Source organism: Babylonia areolata, chromosome 10, assembly GCF_041734735.1.
Source record: "Babylonia areolata isolate BAREFJ2019XMU chromosome 10, ASM4173473v1, whole genome shotgun sequence".
NCBI lineage: Eukaryota > Metazoa > Mollusca > Gastropoda > Neogastropoda > Buccinidae > Babylonia > Babylonia areolata.
Window position 1 is genome coordinate 19,279,568 of NC_134885.1, and position 22,242 is coordinate 19,301,809.

Genomic DNA, 22,242 nt, shown 5'->3' on the forward strand with positions numbered 1-22,242 from the left:
ACTGATATCAGTGATAGAAAATATGGTTTCAAATTTGGTCAAGTCAGCTTTTCTATAATTGTATTTTGGAATTGTATCTTTTTCAAAGTCACATAACACTGAGTCCTTAATCGGTAAGTGATCACTACCAAGCGAGTCTTTTATTGTATCCCACTCACATTTTGGGGCAATAAGAGGGGAAATCAGCGAGCGGTCTATAGCCGTTGCTCTATGTCGCGATATATCAGGGATTCTGTTTACACTACCGTCGTTTAGAAGATGTAAAGATGAACCCACAACATTTTCAACAAAGCGGCGATTATTAATGGCCATTTTGCAGTTTCTCTGTCTCTGTCTCTGTGTGTGTGTGTATGTGTGTGTGTGTGTGTGTGTGTGTGTGTGTGTGTGTGTGTGTGTGTGTGTGTGTGTGCGCGCGCGCGCGTGCGTGCGGTGCGGATCTTGGTCGTTTGTTTTGAAGTCAGTGTATGCTGTCTTCATCGCTTAACATTACTACCTGCACGAAAAGTAAAACGCGGGGTGAATTACCAGAAACACACACACACACACACACACAGCCACACCTACGCATGCACATTAACAGACGGACAGACACGCAATGACAGAGAGAGAGAGAGAGAGAGAGAGAGAGACAGACAGACAGACAGACAGACAGACAGAGACTGAGACAGAAATTTACGGAGACAAAGACACAAAGAGAGAAAGAGAGACAGACAGACAGACGCAGAGATTCCCCTTTGCCATTCGCCTTTGTTCAGGGCCCACGCGTCACCTGTGAGCCACTTGTGCTGCATGCTGCGTAAACCCATCACAGAACACAATCTGCTCCTCTAACTTCCCCGTCCCCCTCTTCTCCCCTCCTCCCCACCCCCCTTACCCCTCCTCCCTTCCACACACACACACACATCCCCACTCTGCCCAAGGTGACCGGCACCAACAGGTGAGGGAGACGAAGAAAACGAGAGGAAAGCTGTTTAGGCATTTGAGACCGGTTTTGTTTGTGCAATTCGAAACATTTCAAACTTGTTCCGTTGATGCCACTTTATAGACAGTCAAAAACAACGCTCGTTCGTGCCACTTTACACATATGAAACAACTTCCGTTCGTGCTACTTTTATATATATATATAATACGATGGTCAGTCGTGTCCGACTATGACCATCAGAAGAGCAGAGGAGGCAACTACTGTTCCTACTATTTGGGCTAGAATTTGATTATAGTGGAAAATGTCTTGCCCACTGTCTCGGCCAAGAGGGTTTTGGGACAGTCGGCGTTGGAATGGTTCCCAAAAGCCAACCAGCCCCCAAGACTGCAGCACTAAGAGCCAGTGCAATCTTGCCTCCAAGTTTGAGTGTCATAGTCCTTCACAAAAGACTAAGCTGTAAATGGTTTCCCATTGTAATGGAGAAACCATTGATAATACAGCTTTCATTTTGCAGTTGGCCCAACTGTAAACTTATGTCAATCTGTAATATAAGCTAAGTGTTGAACTTAAAGACATTTGAAACGGCTTTCGTTCGTGCTACTTTAAACTTTAAAAACAACTGCCGTTTGTGGCATTTTAGATATTTTAATACACAAGTACAGTCTGTGCAGGGGGGCGGTAAGTGGGCAAAGTAACGGTGCTTCGAAAGTGGTGAGCAGGTAGGGGGATGAGGTAGGAGGGGCAGGAGGAGATAATGAAAGCCTTTGCCAAAAGGGCACTATACCCGCCCCTCTCCCTACACCACCTGTTTTTCCACATCCCCCACAGCTCAGTGATGTTCGGATCCTTATCTCTATCCTTTTCTAACTGCCAGTTGTGTCTCTTTCAATGAGATTGCAGCAATGTTAAGTCGCTTATCTTGGGGACGAAAGAAACAAACAAAAACAAACATCTCCATTCGCGAGTTTTGTGTGACAAATCATATAAGAATGTAAATAGAAAGAAATATAATAGAAATGACTAACCCAGCCGAAATCCACTTGTATGAACATTGCTCTAATTCGCCTGTCATAAACAAACATGATACTATTGGGGCGATCCACGCTTGTGACCTTCACCTTTCTGGGAACGTTGACCTTGCTGAAGGATAGAGAAGGTGACAGCAGAGAGGTAGCCGGTTAGTGCTGGTGTCTGTTATGACGTCAGTCTTGTGATAATCCACAGACATGTAGATAATTATGAAGACAGCTTTGAACGGAGAGAGAGACAGAGACAGACAGAGGCAGAGAGAGACAGAGACAGAGAGAGACGGAGGGAGAGACAGACAGACAGACACTGAAGACTGAAAGACAGTGAGAGACTGACAGAAACGGAGAGACTGGGTGAGATATATAATAAAGTGAATAACAAATCTGACGTCTTCGTTTTCCACAAAGAAGGGGAAAAAGCGACAAAAATCTACAACAGCTAGCATGCATCATGACCTGAGCACTTCAGGCTTGTGGTTCGGTGTTCAGTTTTTATTAATCCTGGGATTTTGCTATCAAGATTTCCTTTTAGTCCCCTGTGGATTATCATCCCTTGGTTCTATCCCCACAGACCGTGTCTGTTTTTGTTGTTGTTTTTTCACTTGTAAATTTTAAAGAAATGTTTAGACTATTCTTTTTTTTCTTTTCAGTTTCTAAATTCTGTTTCCCCCCTTCAGTTTCAAGCTCATTTTTGAGTGACATACTTCTAACAAAAGAGAGGTACCTTTGAAACAACAGGGAGTTTCTCAGTCTTTGCTAAAGTAAAAGCACTCCACAATGCAAAACATCTGTCGCTCGCTATGTATGCTAACCCCGGCCGCCCCCTCTCTCCCCCACAAATTTCAAATTTTAAGTATCCTTTCACTCCAATATTGAATTCAGTTACTGCGATCTAGGATTCGTACAAAATAATGATTCCACGCCTGCCTATCTTTCTGTACCTTAGTTCCTTCTTATCCATCACTCGATCTTTGTCACTTTGTGTGTTCTTGTCGGTTTTTTTCCTTCGTTTTTTTCTTGTTGGCGTTGTTATTGTGGATGTCGTTGTTGTTGTCTTTTTATGTCATCTTTTCTTTTTTTTCTTCTGCCTCTTCTTTGTCAAATGGTTTGAATATAAGTATGTGCAGTTATAAAATTATGTGTTTTTTTAACTTAAAAAAAAGAAAAGAAAAAAAGATTCCATGCCCATAATAAACATTTCCAAATGCACAAGAGCGTCACACAGAAGCTGAGAAAACGCAAACATGTATCTTACAACATTTGAAAACTGTGTAAACATATACATGTACTAAATTACAGCTAACCTTTTTATTTTATTTATTATTATTATTATTATTATTATTATTATTTTTTTTTTACCTCCTTAGAGCATTATTGCAACACACAGACACAGACACACAGACACACACATATTGCATTCATGCACCTGGGAAGGCGTGCATAAGGATGTAAGCTTCGGCACCAGATCTACACTCCATAACCGTGGAAAAGGTAGGGAGAGGGGAGACAATTATGTTTTGAGTCAGTGGCACACAGGATGTCATGTGCCTTCGACTAAACACAAAATACCGTAAACTTGACTTGCAACGAGTAACATGAAAAAGAAGAGAAAATCGATTTGCAACACTGGTCAGTAAAACTGAAAAAGGACTAAAGTGTGATTTGATGTAAACCAATCGACAAAGACAAAACACTGAACTGAGACACTGGTCGGCCATACCTGCGCTTCAAAGACGTCTGCTGGGGTGATATAAGGGCTCTCGAAATTACATAGACTGAGCACTGGGAGGACCTTGCAGACGACCGCTCCTGTTGGAGATGCACTCTGACCAAGCAACTGAAATCAGGAGAAGAAAGACTGATGTGCGCAGCAGAAGAAAAACGTACCCACAAAAAGAACGCTGCAATTCAACTGAACACCACAGTGTCTATTGTTGCCGTTCTCCGGCTAGCTGCACATGTGTCTATATATATCCACCAGGTGGCCGGTGTGACTGAAGTGTGTAACAGAGACCGATATTCGCGCATCAGCCCATAGACATAAAACTCTTGATATCTCTTTGGTTCAGCCACAGGCAGCGCTGAACCAGGACGACAGACACTGATGAACTTGGATTTATAGTCCATGGTCAGCACTCACTGACAGGCGTCGGAGAACTATGATATGAGACAATTGAGACCTCAGTACAGCACTTCAATATTTTTTCCTTCAGAAAAATTCTGAATTTGACTTAATTTTGAATGCCACTGGCAAACTGCTAAAACAACAACAACAACAAGACAAAAAAGAAAAAGAAATCAAAAAGAGATATTCATTATACTATGATGCATGCGCGCGCGCGCGCGCGTGTGTGTGTGAGATGTTTCTTTTTGAGATGGTTCGCATCAGTTTGGTTCGGCTTCCGCTTTAGTGGATGTTACGGTTCGGTAAGATTTATTTGGATAAATTCCGTTAAACGTACTTTTTGGAGTTTGCCAAAATGGCGTCGTGCACACTTTCATTTTCTCCGGTCAGTGTAGATTCTGATGTGTGAAGTCAGTTTGCTTGTGGATCTGTGCTTACAGTGACAGTGTGTATACCGCTGCTATACGCGAAGGTAATGTTGAAATATTTATTGTACATTGTATTCAACAAAATTGAGACTTTTCATTAGAAATAAACCTGAAAATGGACATCGACGATGACTCTCAGAAAAACCATGCATCGATTTGTCATGGATGCAGAGTACCTGTCTGTGTCCTCTCTTCTCTTGTTTTGATGTATTAAAAATGTGCCATTTAGAACCCATGAAAATGCAGTATTTTAAAACTCTCTCTCTGTGGGGCAATGGCCAATTTTTTTATATGAATAAACCACCCACCTCTCTCTTAAAGTTTATTCGTTTCTTCATTTCATCTCAACCTGTCTCACCGTGGGAGAGAAGTTGGCACGGTGAATACAGATGACATTTTTTGTAATCACTAGAAGTAGAATATTAGTATTACAGTTTACACCCCACTGAAAATTGGTTAAATCATAGGAGAATGATGTAAAATCGTCTTCACTCAGTGTCTGTCTGACTGGAAAGTTGTTATTTGTGTGCAGGAAATGGAGCTTCTAGTTCCAGAGAGAATAAGTTGATTTTATGCCCCTCTCCAAGGATTTAATCAAAAATTTGATTTGTCACAGAGTAAATCAAATATCAAGAAATACAGTATACACCAATGATAGTAACATCCTTATTATAGTATGTCACTATGTGTAATGTGAGTTATGGCATAACTATTTATATCATCAAATGGAAAGTTCTGGAAATCAGTCTTTGGTAAGTTTGAATCCTAGCCACTGCATAACACTTTACATTTAATGGGGTATGATTTTATTATAAACTGTTTCTGAAATACATTTGTCATTATATTCTGACTCTCAAGTGATGATTATGTCTTTAGTAATAGCATGCAACTAATTGTTCTTGAAATCTGTTTTGCAGATCTAAAATCAATATGAGGCTGCAACAGTTCCTCCGCTGTTTTTCAAATCTTGGGATACCTTGCTCATATAGTCGATGGCTGATAATGAGAAAGAACATGGTGGTGGTGAAAGTGATGTCCACAGTGGCACTGACTGACCAACGCCCCTTGTGTGGTTCACGGACTAAGGGACTGTTTGGAGTTGCCATCCAACATACTGGTCTCATCCAGAAACCTCATCTGTTTCAGCAACAAGCCAGATACTTTCACACTGGTAAGACCTAGAATAAAGGTCATCAGATTAAATTTGAACTTACATTGCACAGTTTTAAGTTTTCCTGGAAATTCTGACACTACCTGGTGTGTAAGACACCCCCCACCACTCCGATATTTCCCCCAAAGTAGTTCTAATGTGCAGGTTTATATCTAACTGTTTCAGTGTTTGTTCACAACCTGTGTTTTTTACTGTTAAGCAAAGTTAGCTCAGCTTTTAAAAAATTGAACTTGTGGTTGGATGGGTGCAGTAGCCGAGTGGTTAAAGCGTTGGACCTTCAGTCTGAGGGTCTCGGGTTTGAATCTCAGTAACGGTGCCCAGTGGGTAAAGGGTAGAGATTTTTTCGATCTCCCAGGTCAACATATGTGCAGACCTGCTTATGCCAGAACCCTTTCATGTGTATACTGTACTATACGCAAGCAGAAGCTCAAATACGCACGTTAAAAATCCTGTTATTTATGTCAGCATTTGGTGGGTTATGGAAACAAGAACATACCCAGCATGCACATCCCAGAAAAATGGAGTATGGCTGCCTACATGGCGGGATAAAAACAGTCATACACATAAAAGCCCACTCGTGTACATACTAGTGAACATGGGAGTTGCAGCCCACGAACGAAGAAGAAGAAGATGAGAACTTGTGTTCGAAAACTGGCTTAATTTTTTTTTTGGGGGGTGGGTGGGTGGGTGGGGGCGTGGGGGGGTATTTTTTGTGTAAACTTACAGACTTTAGCTACACCAAGATATCAGAAATGAAATCCTATTATTAAAAAGACAGAAATTTGTATGTGAGCTCAAGCTTAGAACTATAATCAGACATACAGAGCAACAACGCCATGATTGATGGTAAGTTAAAAGTTCTGACCTGACAGATGACAGCGGTGCCACTGAGGGGGAGGAGATGCCACGGTCAGAGCATGATGATGATGACACTGAAGTTCCTTTCCTGAGAGAGGTCTGTGCCATACCTGATGCTGGGCATCATGTCATGGTCATTCAGCCAGGTCAGTCACAGGGTTTTCTTTCTTTCTTTTCTCTTTTTCTTGCAAGAAAGGGGGCGGGAGAGACAGATACATGTGTGTATGTGTGGGGGGAGGCAAGTGGACAGGGGAATGGGAGTGTAATAAGTTATAGATGATTAGAGAACAGGACTCACTAAATCAAAATGTACTTCTAATCATTTATTCCTTAAGCAGTAACACTATTTACAGGTGAGCTAGAGCATCAGCTGATGGCTGAATCAATGAGAGAGTTTGCCATTGCTCATAGAGAAGTATATTATTGTTGACTCTACTGCAGTAACTGTAACATAGCATGTGGATAAGTTACTAAGTCGATGATCTTGTTTGAATAGTATTACAGGTGGTGGTTGAACAATGGACAAAAAAAAATGACAGAAGTCATTAATTGGAGATGGACACATTTTAAAAAAACCCGTTATAGTGCGAAAGTTTTGTAACAACTTATGTTTACAAGCAAGCTAATGGTTAGCCCAAATTATCTTTGACGTGAAATTGTGTATGTATCCCTTTATCAGCTTTGTCTTCCTTTTCATTCACCTAGCATCAGTTCATTGAGGATTTTGTCATGACTGATGCATGCAATGTATTTTTGCAAATTTTCTATCTGTACACACATTTCAGCAAGTGTACAAAATCTTCTTTTTACACTGGTTACTTTTTTTCTTTCTTCTGTAGCATGCACCCCTATCCCTCCCCTGCTTCTCACTGTCCATACTTTGTGACAGCCAGGCAGCCTGGAACTAGTCACAGTGCCCAGATAGATCAGGTACCTTCCGTGGCTTCACGGTGGACTCTGACATTTAACTGTTGGATCTTCCAGTGTATGCATGCAAGGTACATATGATGTATTGACACAAGGAGGGAGGAGGGGATGGGGGTTACTGCTAGCACAGTATCACGATTTGGAGATAATAAAAATCTGCATTTGTCTAACAGTCTGCTGCATTATTGTAAGCTGAGATCTTCAGGTTTAAAACTAGTCTTTCACCTGAAGTTGAAGTTGTTCAGTTTTTATCTATTTATTTGTCAAAAAAATAATAAGAAGAAGTTTTGAATTGGCTGTTTTCTCAGGGAGACTGGTGTCAGCACTGCACCAAAGAAAATCAAATAGAATTAAGGTGATTGTGAAACTGAAAGTGTCTGAAATGTCGCCAGTGCAATAACTAACTTAAAGTTAAAGTACGAGTTCCCTGTGCAAAATTTCAACAATACAATCTTTTCTTAAAATAAAGAACAGAGCACCCAGTGTTGACATTCAAACAACTGTTGTTACCATGGCAGCGGTCAAGTGGGGTCCTAGGAAAAAAAGTAAGACCACACCTGAGCTTCAGTTGGCAGAGACCTGCGCCCTGGTGTCAACCTTACCTAAGTGGAAGGTGGTCAGGCAGGTGAGAGAGAGAGAGAGAGAGAGAGAGAGAGAGAGAGAACAAGAACAAGAACAAAATTGTAATCTCCAGATCTCCGGCCCCTAGAAAGAGGTCAAAAGTACACAATATGGTGATCATGCAGTGACAGAGAGAGAGAGAGTGAGAGAGAGAGAGAGAGAGAGAGAGTATGTGTGCACATGTTTGTACATGTGACAAAGAGAGAAGCTCAATTAAAGAGAGATACCTATGTTCTGATCTTATGTCATATGTTACTAAGCTGGAGAGTGTTACAGCAGAAGTTCAATTGTGTGTGTGTGTGTTGTGTGTGTGTGTTTGGTGTGTGTGTGTGTGTGTGTGTGTGTGTGTGTGGTGTGAATGAGAAAGAAGCTCAAGTCAGAGAGCAATACCTATGTTCTTGTGTCATGCACGTAAAATGTTACATGTCCGTGTGTGTGTGTGTGTGTGTGTGTGTGTGTGTGTGTGTGTGTGTGCATGACTGAAACCTGATTGATTGACACACGAAATGAATGATGAGCACCCAATGGCAGCTGTCAGTTGGATCTACCTTGGTAGGCAGCCAGTTGAGCAAATGAGTCCATGTTTATAAAGCGTTTATAGTTTGGTCTCTGACTGAAGATAGATGCTACATAACTTATAAGTATCTGTATCATAAGTATACATATTGTCATGTGGAGTTTTACAGCATTCAGCTGTGTGTGTGTGTTTGTGTTTGTGTGTGTGTTATGTATGTGCATGTCCATGTGTGTGCGTGTTATTCAGTTTAATGTCTATTCAGACACTGTGATTTTATATGATGTGTGTGTGTGTGTGTGTGTGTGCGTGCAAGCGTGCATATATATGTGTATTGTGTGTGTATATTTTTGGTTTATTTATTTATTTGTTTATATCATGTTCTTTGTTAATGATGTGTTCACAGAGAGTGGTTACAGCTAAGCAGCCCGACAGTCCTCAGATCTTTGGGTCGGGGACCTTCACTCAGCTGAAACGGGAGGTGCGGCACAGCCCGGATATCAGTGCTGTGGTGGTGGGCACCGACCTCCTGTCTGCCGCACAGCTGGCTGAGCTGCACCGGGCATGGAGGGTTCCTGTCTTTGACAGGTGAGGTGTTGTGACAGGTGAGGTGTATTGATGGGTGAGGTGTAGTGAGAGGTGTGTATTGACAGGTGAGGTGTTGTGACAGGTGAGGTGTATTGATGGGTGAGGTGTATTGACAGGTGTGGTGTATTGATGGGTGAGGTGTAGTGAGAGGTGAGGTGTATTGACAGGTGAGGTGTTGTGACAGGTGAGGTTTATTGACAGGTGTGTTTTGACATGTGAGTTGTATTGACAGGTGAGGTGTATTGACAGGTGAGGTGTATTGACAGGTGAGGTGTATTGACAGGTGCGTTTTGACATGTTAGTTGTATTGACAGTGTGTTTTGACAGGTGAGTTGTATTGACAGGTGAGGTGTATTAACAGGTGAGGTGTATTGACAGGTGTTTTGACAGGTGTTTTGACAGGCGAGGTGTATTGACAGGTGAGGTGTATTGACAGGTGAGGTGTATTATATTGACAGGTGAGGTGTATTGACAGGTGTATTGACAGGTGAGGTGCATTGACAGGTGAGGTGTATTATATTGACAGGTGAGGTGTATTGACAGGTGAGGTATATTGACAGGTGAGGTGTATTGACAGGTGTATTGACAGGTGAGGTGTTTTGACAGGTGAGGTGTATTGACAGGTGAAGTATTTTGACAGGTGAGGTGCATTGAGAGGTGGTGTACTTGCCTTCTTTTTCATGCTAGCTGGCCATTTTCGTTCTAAACAGGTGAGGTGTATTGATAAGTGTGTATGGACAGATGAGATGTACTGAGAGGTGAAGTGTATTTGCCTTTCTGTTGCTAGCTAGCAGTTTTCTTTTATGACAGGTGTGATGTTGTACTGACAGGTTAGGTGTATTGACAGGTGTGGTATGAGAAGTGAGGTATATTTACCTTCTTTTTGCTATCTAGGCACTTTCTTTTTGAACAGGTGAGGTGTGTTGACAGGTGAGGTCCTCTTTGGCTGTCTAGTAGTGTTCTGTTTTGACAGGTGAAGTGTAGTTGCCTCCTCCTTGCTAACTGTCACTTTTTGTTTTTGACAAGTGAGTTTATTGACAGTTGAGGTGTATATGCGTTCTTCTTGCTGAGCAATTTTCTGATAGAAAAGTCTTTGATATAAGAAAAACAAGTTATTTTTGAGGGCTTCCAAGTCAAGATATTTGATGATGTTTGCTCCAGGTACACAATAGTTCTACAGATCTTCAAAGACCATGCCCGCACCAAGGAAGCTAAGCTTCAGGTGGCCTTGGCTGAAATCCCCTATGTCAGGTACTCCTGGCCTGTCTGCTGCTTTCATTCTCTTTTCTTTATGTTTTGTTTCTGTTTCTGATATATTTATATGGGAATCTCTGCATGTCTCTTTCTGTGTGTCTGTCTGTATTTTTCTCTCTGTCTTTCTGTCTCTGTCTCTGTGTGTGTCTTTTTTCACTCTCATGCAGGGAAACTGTTAGTGAAGCGTTCTTGTGTATACCTTAGCCAGATTATTCTTGTTGTTGTTGTTTTTTTGCACTCTGTCTCAGTCTCTCACTAGTCTCAGTCCCTGTTTGTCTTTCTCAGTCTCTCAGTCTTAGTCTTTGTCAGTCTCTGTCTGTCTGTCTCTGTGTCTTAGGCCTGTCTGTCTTTGTCTCTTTCAGGCTCTGTTCTGTATTTGTCTTTCTCAGCCTCTGTCTGTGTCTTCAGCCAGTCTCTGTCTCTCAGAATCACAGTGTCTGTCTGTGTCTCTCTCAGTCTGTCTGTCTCTTCTCTCTCTGACTCTGCCTGCCTCTGTCAGTGTCAGTGTTTCTCTTCTGTCTCTGTTTCTTTGTGTCTAAGTCTGTCTGTTTCTGTCTCTCTCATTCTATGTCTGTCTCTTCTGTTAGCCTTTCTCTATCTCAGTCTGTCTAGGTTTCTCTTTCTTTGTCTCTGTCTCTCAGTTACTGTCTTTATTTATCTGTCTGTTGTCTCTCTCAATCTTTGTTTGTCTCTCTAAGTCATTTCTGTGTCTGTCTCTTCTGTCAGTCTGTGTCTCTTTCAGTCTCTGTCTGTCTGTCAGTCTGTATGTCTGTCAGTCTGTCTGTCTCTGTCAGTCTGTCTGTCTCTTCTGTCAGTCTCTGTCTGTCTCTGTCAGTCTGTTTGTCTCTTCTGTCAGTCTGTCTGTCTCTTCTGTCAGTCTCTGTCTGTCTCTGTCAGTCTGTCTGTCTCTTCTGTCAGTCTCTGTCTGTCTGTGTCAGTCTGTCTGTCTCTTCTGTCAGTCTGTGTCTCTTTCAGTCTCTGTCTGTCTCTGTCAGTCTGTCTGTCTCTTCTTTCAGTCTCTGTCTGTCTCTGTCAGTCTGTCTGTCTCTTCTGTCAGTCTGTCTGTCTCTTCTGTCAGTCTGTCTGTCTCTTCTGTCAGTCTCTGTCTGTCTCTGTCAGTCTGTCTGTCTCTTCTGTCAGTCTGTGTCTCTTTCAGTCTCTGTCTGTCTGTCAGTCTGTCTGTCTGTCAGTCTGTCTGTCTCTGTCAGTCTGTCTGTCTCTGTCAGTCTGTCTGTCTCTTCTGTCAGTCTGTCTGTCTCTTCTGTCAGTCTCTGTCTGTCTCTGTCAGTCTGTCTGTCTCTTCTGTCAGTCTGTGTCTCTCTCAGTCTCTGTCTGTCTCTGTCTGTCTCTGTCAGTCTGTGTCTCTCTCAGTCTCTGTCAGTCTGTCTGTCTCTTCTGTCAGTCTCTGTCTGTCTGTTTCTCTCTCAGTCTCTGTCTGTCTGTGTCTCTCTTAGTCTCTGTCAGTCTGTCTGTCTGCTCTGTCAGTCTCAGTCTGTCTGTGTCTCTCTAAGTCTATGTCTGTTTGTTTCTCTTTCATTTTTTCTGTCTCTGCCAGTCTCTGTCTGTCTCTCAGTCTGTCTGTCTGTCTGTCTCTGTGTCTCTCTCAGTCTGTCTGTGTCTACCAGTCTCTCTCAATCTGTGTGTCTCTGTGTCTGTCTGTCTGTGTCTCTCTCAGTCTGTCTGTCTCTGTCTGTCCCTGTGTCTTTTATTGCCATGCCTTCCTTACACAGTGCAGTCACCTGTCAGTGTCACTTCTTTCAGGTCTCGTTTGAGTCAGATCCAGGCGGGGGCCCAGGACCGCCAGACAGGTGGGGCCAGTGTGGCTGGGGGCACCGGGGAGACCTACATGTCTCACAGACGTCAGATACTGCAGGTGAAGAGACTGGACACATTTCTTTAATAGTAATAATGGATACTTGTTGAGAGCTTTCCTCTCTTAAAGGGAGCTCAAAGCGCTTTACGATAAACTTTTAACACACACACACACACACACACACACACTAATTCACAAAAGGTAGAAGAAGAAAACTAATTCTTCTTTTTTTCTGTATTTCTTTCACAGTACAAGTATTTTCCACATGGTCCATAAAACTGTAGCACTGTCTGAAGAAAGAACTTAAGAAAATTTCAAATGTATTGATGCAACATGTCAGTAATCAGTTCTGATGATTAACTCTATGATAATGATATTGTGTTTTGCATTTTTTGTGATCCCCCCGCCTCCCCCAACCCTTACTGATGAGTTGTCTGTGGGGAAAACTAAAGGGGGACAACTTGTCATTTTGAGTGAGTTGAGGGAAGTTAACAAGACAAACGGATTCAGTGCACTTGATCTGGGGTTGGGTTTGAGACAAGAGGTCCTCATTCTGCTGTCTCCCTCTGTGAGTGTATACCCACGTCACATCACAGGGGACTCCTGATGCATGGTGACGTGTTGATGACAACACCAGCTTCAGGAAGCCTTGGCTCAGGGTGTGTGGGTGAATGGTCAGACTTTGTGTTGTTCTGTGGGTGAATGCTTAATCAATCAATAGTCAATCAACCTGTTTACTTATTTATTGATTGATTAAACTTATTGTTTTTAATGGCTCCTTTTTATCTGTCTGCAAAATTGTCAACAATTTCTCTTTCAGAGATTATAAAGTATTCTTCATTTCTTGTATCTTGCATTTGATCTTGTATCTTGTTGCTGTGTTTGGTTTGGTTTAGCTCATTTGCCTTATGGAGATTGGCCAGCAGCAAAATGAGAGCTGTATGATTAATGGTTTCTCCACTGCAATGTGAATTCATGTACAGCTCCATCTTTTGTGAAAAACTATGATTCTCAAACTAGGAGGCAAGATTGTACAGACTTTTAGTGTTGCAGCCTTGGGGGGTTAGTAGTTGACCTTTGAGGACCATCCTCAGTGCTGATTGCCCCAAAGCACTCTTGGCCAAGAGTGTGCGGATGTAATTTGGGCAAGTTACTCTTCACTAAAATCAAATTTTTGCCCAGATAGTTGGGGTAGCAGTTGCCTCCTCTGCTGTTGTGATGGTCATATTGGGCCATGACTGACTATCACTTATACACACGCTACTGTGTGCGCAGGAGAAGGAGACGAAGCTAAAGAAGGCCCTGCAGAAGGTGAAAGGTCAGCGAGCTCTCCTGCGACAAAGCCGACAGCACAGCAATCTGCCCACTGTGGCTGTTGTGGGCTATACCAATGCAGGTAATATTGTGGGCTATTCCAGTGCAGGTAATGTTGTTAATCTTGTGGGCTATACCAATGCAGGTAATGTTGTGGGCTATTCCAGTGCAGGTAATGTTGTTAATTTTGTGGGCTATTCCAGTGCAGGTAATGTTAATTTTGTGGGCTATTCCAGTGCAGGTAATGTTGTGGGCTATTCCTGTGCAGGTAATCTTGTGGGCTATACCAATACAGGTAATATTGTGGGCTATTCCAGTGCAGGTAATGTTGTAGGCTATTCCAATACAGGTAATATTGTGGGCTATGCCAATACAGGTAATATTGTGGGCTATTCCAGTGCAGGTAATGTGGGCTATTCAATACAGGTAAATGTGCTGTTGTGGGCTATACCAATGCTGGTAATGGTGGTGTAGGGTGGTTTATACCAGTGCAGGTAATGGTTGTGTAGGGTGGGTTATACCAGTGCAGGTAATGGTGGTGTAGGGTGGGTTATACCAGTGCAGGTAATGGTGGTGTTGTGGGCAAAACCAGTGCAGGTAAACATGCTGTTGTGGGATATACCAATGCAGTTAATTGTGTTATTTTTGGCAATACCAATGCTGGTAATGGCAGTGTCATTTGCTTTCAGAACACTTGTTTCTCCCTTTATGTGTCTTTTTTGTTTGTTTGTTTGTTTTGTTTTTGCTTTTTTGCTGGTGTTTTGGTTTGATTTTGAATTTTTCTTTTTTTTGTTCAGAGAGTTGTGTGTTTCTGTTCTGTTTTGGTTTGAATATAGATTTGTTGATGATAATATTCTACTTCTTCTCATTGAAGTTGAAGGATGAGTGTGTATGTGTGTGTGTGTGTGTGTGTGTGTGTGTGTTTGTGTGCTTGCATGCATGCATGAGTGACAAAACAGAAAATCTTGTTTAATAATGAAACATCATACATTTGCAGAAAAAAAGGGTGGTGCTGCGCTGTGGGGAGTCACTCTCCCTGGAAGAGCCGCCAAATTTCATTCAGAGAAATCTGTTGTGACAAAAAAGTAATACAACAACAACAAAACAACACTTTGTATTTACCACAGGGTTTTGGGCACACTGAACAGTGCATGGCATGAAATTAGGTACTGGAGCAGTAACAATGTATATGATAAGATAAAAATGTTTCTGGAAAGAATATTTTGAAACAGTATAATAGCACCCACAACAAAACACGTGTTTCAAGAGAAATAGTTTAACAGATACCTTTGATCTTTGACTTTTCTTTTCATGACTTGATTGTACCATTCCTTTCATCCACACATACCTGCTGTTATAATTTTTTTTCTTTTTTGATGCAGTGAAGCCTCCATTTCCAGGACGTTTCATGTTTTTGCTTTCTTTTCTGTCCTGAAATCAGGAAAGACCACCCTTATCAAGGCCCTTACGGGAGACAGGGATATGGAGCCCAAGGACCAGCTGTTTGCCACTCTGGATGTCACAGCTCACGCCGGCCGACTGCCAAACAACATGACGGCCATTTTTATGGACACAGTCGGCTTCATTTCTGACATCCCTGTCACGCTCATTGATGCTTTTGCTGCCACGCTGGAGGATGCTGTGCTGGCGGTATGAGAAAGAGAGAGAGAGAGTGAGAGAATCTCTGTGTGTGTGTGTGTGTGTGTGAGTGTGTACATTAACCTTCAGATTATTTTATCATTAAATGTCCTATAATTGTTTTATTGTATTAGTTATTGTTTAAATAATTCGAATGAATATAAATGGAGGTCTTAAGTGGGCGAGCCCATATCTGTACCATTATGTGTACCATTTAAAACTCACTTTTGCTAATTATTCAAATACTCATGATATAAAAAAAGTTATATTTATCCCTCCGTTATGTGACTTGTTGATAATATCTGTATCAAATTCAGTCATTTGAACAGTAGTTTATGAGAAGGACTGTGGTTGGAGAGATGGAAACAACAGGCAAAACCTGAACGAAATCAGCTGGCTTGTTCAAGACTGATATGGCTAGAGAACATTTGCTGGCATCTTATGCTCCATGTAGAGTGAAGAAGATAAAGTAAGTAAGTAAATATAAAATTGAAATGTGGAGTGTTGGCCTAGTGGTAACATGTCTGCCTAGGAAGAAAGAGAATCTGAGCGCACTGGTTCGAGCCCCACAGTCACCAGTATTTCCTCTTCCTCCAGTGGACCTTGAGTGGTGGGCTGGATGCTAGTCATTTGGATGAGATGATAAACTGAGGTCCTGTGTGCAGGCACTCGGCGCATGTTAAAAAACCCATGGCAACAAAAGGGTTGTCCCTTGCAAAATTCTGCAAAAAAAAAAAAAAAAAAATCCACTTAGGAAAACAAATAAAAGATTGCAGGCAGGAAAAAATACGAAAAAAAAAAAAAATGGTGGTGCTCTTAGTGTAGCAACACACTCTCCCTGTGGCTAGCAGCCTGAATTTCACACTGAGAAATCAGTTGTGACAAACACAGTGTTACAATACAGTACAAAAAGGGTTGCTTATTTATCATTCTTTTATGTGAATTTATGAATGAACGTTGTACAATAAACATTGCTGTTGGTCAGGACGTGGTGGTGCATGTAAGGGACATCAGTCATCCTGACACAGTGGCTCAGAAGGAGAATGTGCTTCAGACACTGAGGAGAATGCTGAGCACTGAGCAGCTCAACAGCATGATTGAGGTGTGCAACAAGGCGGACAGAAACGCTGAAGGGTGAGTCTGCAAACGTGAGATTCGTCTGTGTGATTAGAAATTTGAGATCATTTTTAAGGGGGAAAAGAGGTCTGTTTGAAAAATAAAAACAGAAACATTTTCAACTGCTAGTTATTCTGCCTTTATACAAATTTCAGTCCCCTGAAAAAAACAAGAAGCATTTTCAACCGCTTGTAATTCTGCCTTTATACAAACTCCAGTCCCCTCAGTATTCTTTTTCATCTTAATCTCCCTCTCCCTTAACTCTGTGAAGAGTCTTTGGGGTGCCACACAGAAGAACTGTTCACAGGATTCCTCTAGGTTTTTCACTTGTTATCAGTATTAAGTATTGCCAATGCTGAATACTGGATTTAATGTGGACATTTCATAAACTTTAAACGTTTGACACTGTAGAGGCATATTCATGATTGTGCAGTTTTAAAAAGTCTCTTCATAATGTGTGTGTGTGTGTGTGTGTGTGTATCCATCTGTCTGTGTCTGTCTGTATCTATCTGTCTGTGTGTGTGGCAGGTAGGCAAGATTCAAATCTTTACTGGTCTTTCCATCTCCCTTTGAGGACTATGTTTGTTGTTTTTGGAATTTGTCACACTTTGTCTTGATCAGGACGTCTGCGGACATGGACCCCAAAGCAGTGACCACCTCAGCGGTCAGTGGTCAAGGTATGGCGGAGCTGATGCAGGTGATTCAGAAGGCTGTAGTCTCAGCGTCCGGCCAGCTGGAAAAAAGGTTCCGCATCCCCATGCAGGGCCCCATGCTGGCGTGAGTGGGCAGGAAGCATGGTTGGGAGAATGGTGGTGGTGGTGGTGGTGGTGTGTGTGTGTGTGTGTGTGTGTGTGTGTTGCAGAGTTGGGTTTTTTTGGTTTATCAGTTTCCATCACTAGATCAACATCAGTTTGCTGATGACTGTCATAGCTGATCCACCCTGAGTATTTTGATGTTTCCCAAACCAAAGGAACACTGACACGGATCACAGGATCTGTAACATGTACATTGTCCTTAATTTTCGGTGTTCTGTGTGTCTGAAATGTATGTATATACCTCATTTGCAAACAGGTCCGTGGCCTTGCAGTAAAATATTTCTGAGTTCTGAGTTCTAACATGTACATTGTCATATCTTCTGCATGTGTATACCAAGGAAGAGGGTTCAGCACTAACAGGTTTGCACATGTGTTGAGCTGGGAGATTAATCTCTCTGCCCTTCACCCACAGGTGTGCTGACACTGGGGATCATAGCCTCACAGGACAAGCAACATGACTGACAGATCTTCAGCCAGCGTCTAACTTCCAGACTGGTTTCTTTCAGAAGTGTTTCACAAGTGTACAGTCTTTTTTGAAACAGTAAAAGAGACAGACAGTTTTGGTTTGAGAAGTGAATAGAGTGGATTTTCTATGGACATGACCCTGGATTTTGGCTGGAATTAAACAGTGAAGTGTTGATCAGTGTAGGATGTCTTGTTCACTGAACAGTAGATTCAGAATGCTATGATTTCAGCATTGTTCAGCTGCTGAGACATTCCACATTTCCTGCTGGTATAAGTAGACTGGATGTGAGATTGGAAGAATGGTCAAATGTGTAGTATTTGTGTGTGTGTGTCTGCGTGCATGTGTTTAATATGTGAGTGTGTTGGGAGGGTGGGGGTGGGGGTGCAGGGGGTGTGTGTGTGGGTGGGTGTGTGCAAGAGCAAGCTTATGTCTGTGCTCCTGTGTGCGTTCATTGGTGCATGCATGCTCCCAGGTATATGTATATTTTTGTTTTAAAACAAGAATGCTTGCTGCAAATAGCAGAAAAAGGTTGACTGAATCTCCTTTGTTTTGTTTCCTTGTAGGTGGCTGTACAAAGAGGCGACAGTGAAATCAGCTGAGCCCTGCCCCAAAGACTGTGAGCACCTTCTGGTGGATGTCGTCATTTCTAATGCTGCTTACCAGCGCTTCAGGAAACTTTTTGCCCAAAACAAGTCAAAGTCTTCATGACTGGGGATGTATGACTTATGTTCATACAGTGAATGATTCCTGTCCTTGTGATCATTTGTGTGGGCACCTCTCCTTTCAGGCAGTGTTTCAGGAAACGCTTTTGTCCAGAATGAGTCTAATCTTTTCTTTCATGTGATACTGGACTAGACCTTGAGTGGTGGTCTGGGTGCTGGTCATTCGGATGTGACAACAAATCAGTGTCCCATGTGCAGCATGCACTTAACGCATGTAAAAGAACCTATGACAACAAATGGGTTGTTCCTGGCAAAATTTGGTAGAAATATTCACTTTGGTGGAAAACAAATCACTTGTATGCAGAAAAAACAGGAAGCTCCAGGTTTTTCAGTGCTGCTGTGTGCACATGCCAAATGATAGGTATAAGGACAAGAATGTAGCACCCTTTTTTAGGATGGGTCTGGGTTTATTCCAATAAACGTTTTATTTACCTGTGTGCTAGCTGTATCAGTAGCATAAGCAGCATTGACTTGAAGTTGTGTACCTTGTAAATGGAGAGAGTTACCTCTCTTTCTTGTTGTTGAATCCTTCACTCCCCAAGCCTTACTGTTCTTTCATTTCTTCATTGTGCACATTTACATTGGTCGTTCGTCTAAGATTAGCATAGTATGTGGTTTAGCAGCGTCAGTTATATCTATATATATGTAGCAGCAAGGCTTCTCATGGGCAGAACAATGAAGTCCTCCTTGAAGTCTTTGGCCGTTGTTCTCATCTCCGTGCTGTCGAATTTCGCGCCCATTCATTGGTTGATCACAAGTGTCATTATTGTAGCCAGAACAAGGCTGCTATTAATACCATAAATACGCCTGATCCTACATCCCCTTTCTGAGGCTAAATTTGAACTATATATAAGTCCTAGAATTGTTCCAAATGTTCACAGTCTCTTGAAATTTAAAACAGTCCATAAATTGTAACTGAATAATAACACAACATGAACCAACAGTTTGCAAACTTGTCTTGTTTCAACTACTGTTTATAGGTCAAGTTTTCTGGGGCATTTTACATGTTGACCACTGCGTGTAACGACTGCACTTTAATTTCTGTCTCTATCTGTAGGATTGTCACTGTCAGGATGTTGGACATCTGTATGCACACCAGGTTGGGTTTCTGATGTCTGTTGATGATTCCTTTGGTCTGGAAGTGTGACGTCACATGAGGAGCACTACCAAATGCTGACAGCTGTTGACTATTTCTGCAGCGGAGATGGCGTTGGTTCCTTCTCTGGATTCTAGTATTGGTCTGGACAGCATGTGACCTGGTGCAATGTGGTGGTGATGATGAAGTATCCACCACTACTGCTTCGGTATCTGCAGGTGTCTTGATCCAAACTGGCTGTCCTTTTGTGGTTTAGCAGCGTCAGTTATATCTATATATATGTAGCAGCAAGGCTTCTCATGGGCAGAACAACGAAGTCCTCCTTGAAGTCTTTGGCCTTTGTTCTCTTCTCCGTGCTGTCGAATCTCGCCCGTCCATTGGTTGATCACAAGTGTCATTATTGTAGCCAGAACAAGGCTGCTATTAATACCATAAATACGCCTGATCCTACAATGCACTTCTGTACATACTTGCTCATTCACTTAGCTGCTGACTGACTGAGGTTCTATGTATGGTTTTTGTTTTTTGGGATTCTTTTTTTGGTTGATCACGGTTTGTGTAGGTAAAAAAAAAAAAAGAGAGAGAAAAACAAGCTCAATTGTGGATGTGTGTGTGCATGTGTGTGTGTGTGTGTGTGTGTGTGTGTGTTTGTGTGTGTGTCCACATTTGAGTGGGTGATCTATTTTGAACTGTTTTAGATGATCTATTGGTCTTGTTTTTTCACCTCAAAGGGTTTTGTTCCTTTTGTTGTCGTTTCTTTTTTTTTCTTTTTTTTATGAGATCTGCTATATTAAGGAACATTTTATAAATTACTTTCACCCAGCTCATGAATTGTAAAGCATAGTAAGCTTGCTTTAAGAGCAGGACAAATAGGCTGACCAGGACAGCCCTGACAATCACAGAGGTATTTCATGTTGGATGTTGGAGGTACCAATTACATTCTCAATAAAAGATTAACCAAATGGGTCAAAGAGAATGATTCAGCTGAAGCTTCTCAAGCTGGATGCAGAAGAAACTACCAAGAATGCTACTGTCAAGTGTATTTTTACTTTTCTAACATTAGTACACATACAGCTATTTACTCATAAGAAGTTGTATTTGGAGATTGTCAGTTTCAAAAAGGCTTTTGATTTGGTGAATAGACATTAATTTTGGTTGATACTGAAAAAGAATGGAATCAGATGTAAAATAAACAATGCTGTCAAAAGTATATATGAAGTAGTGAAAACGAGCATATGTGTGAATGGTTAATGTCCTGAAACATTTCTGTCCTCATGGATTAAAACAAGGTGAAATTTGTAGCCCACTGTTATTTTCTATCTTTATTACTGACTTGGCACATGATGCAATCCATAAAGGTAAACATAGTGTGGCTTAACCCTTGCTTGAATTTTTTATATGGCTGTTTGCTGATGATGCATTGCTGCATTCTTTCTTATTTTGTTACTGGTTTGCATCCATAACTACATATTTTGAGAGGGGCCTCCAACTGAATACACCAGACAGCTGATTGAGAAAAAAACAACTAAAGTTGTGTTTTATAAAGGTGGGTATTGCAGCAAGAGATAAATGGTTCTTTGGTAACATAAAACTAGAAATTGTTCATCAATATAAGTATCTTGGTATTCTTTTTTTTTCTTCTTCCCTTTCCTTTACTTATGCAGCTGAGGACAGAGCAGCTAAGCAAAAAAAAAAAAGAAAAAAAAAAAAAAAGTCATTTGTATTCCAAAGTTATTGTGGTCACTCAGTAAAAATCTCTCATTGTGATCCATACCCCTTGGCATGGGCAGATGGCTTGGCTCAATTAAAACGTTTTGTCTAGTCTTGTCTCTCCCTCCCTCTCTCCCTCCCTCCCTCTCTCTCTCTCATGCATACACTACAGATCAAACTATGTCACACACACAAATCAAATAGTCTGACCTATCCGTCTTTCTTTTTCTCTTTTGCACACACACACACACACACACACACACACACACACACTGCAGATCCCACTATTTCAGTCAAACACATATCAGATGACCTTACCTATCCCTCATTCTTTTTTTTCTCTTTTATACACACACACACACACACACACACACAGACATGCACACACACACACACACACACACATGCTCATACCATCCAATTGTTGAGAAACATTCACAACAAAGACATCATTCACCAGTTCTGTTTCCAACAGTCTCAATGATGTCTTCATAGAGATAAAGTAAGCATAACATATTTCTTTCTGTTAAGTTCATGACATTAAAATCAAAGGGTAGATATTTTGAGAACTGTGATGTTCCCAAGACTGATCTGTATGGGGAAAAAAAAGAAACAAAAACATGTCAGTTGAAGAAGAATCCGACTAAATTTCGTTCTTCCATGGGTCAGGATACAACAGAAGCATTGGTGATCTTTAAGTGCCATGAGGGACAATGCTACAACAGTGAACTCAGAGAATTTTTTTTCTGAAATGCAAGAAAGAGACCTCAGCTTCTCTGAAGAAGTGAATACAGCCGAATAAAAGAAAGACAACGTGTCACTGGCTGCTTCATTCGTACAATGGAAGAAAGAAAGGAAAAACAGTATTTAGATATCAAAAGAAAAATGTTGTTTTGCTTTGCTTGTGGTAGTGAAGATACTGAAAACATCCCTGTCAGTTTACAAATGTTCCTCTTTGTTGCAGAAAATATTCCTCTCAAGTCTGGTGTTTTCCAGGAAATCAAGAGTTTGCTTGTTTGAATATATATATATATATATTATATATATATATATATATAAAGGGTTCAGGTTCAGGTGGCTAGCCCCCAGACCCCTGATATATATATATATATATAT

At 41.5% G+C, this 22,242-nt stretch overlaps 1 protein-coding gene across 1 annotated transcript; it reads left to right on the forward strand.

Annotated features, from left to right (window-relative positions):
* The first annotated feature begins 4,430 nt into the window (after window positions 1-4,430).
* Window positions 4,431-21,224, forward strand: LOC143286479 (putative GTP-binding protein 6). Its single transcript, XM_076594055.1, has 12 exons — window positions 4,431-4,460; window positions 5,421-5,674; window positions 6,547-6,678; window positions 7,978-8,084; window positions 9,001-9,182; window positions 10,344-10,433; window positions 12,198-12,309; window positions 13,525-13,645; window positions 15,005-15,213; window positions 16,187-16,335; window positions 16,939-17,094; window positions 18,162-21,224. The coding sequence occupies exons 2-12, from the start codon at window positions 5,434-5,436 to the stop codon at window positions 18,304-18,306; spliced, it is 1,644 nt and encodes a 547-aa protein (XP_076450170.1). The 5' UTR covers window positions 4,431-4,460; window positions 5,421-5,433; the 3' UTR covers window positions 18,307-21,224.
* Window positions 21,225-22,242: the final 1,018 nt, after the last annotated feature.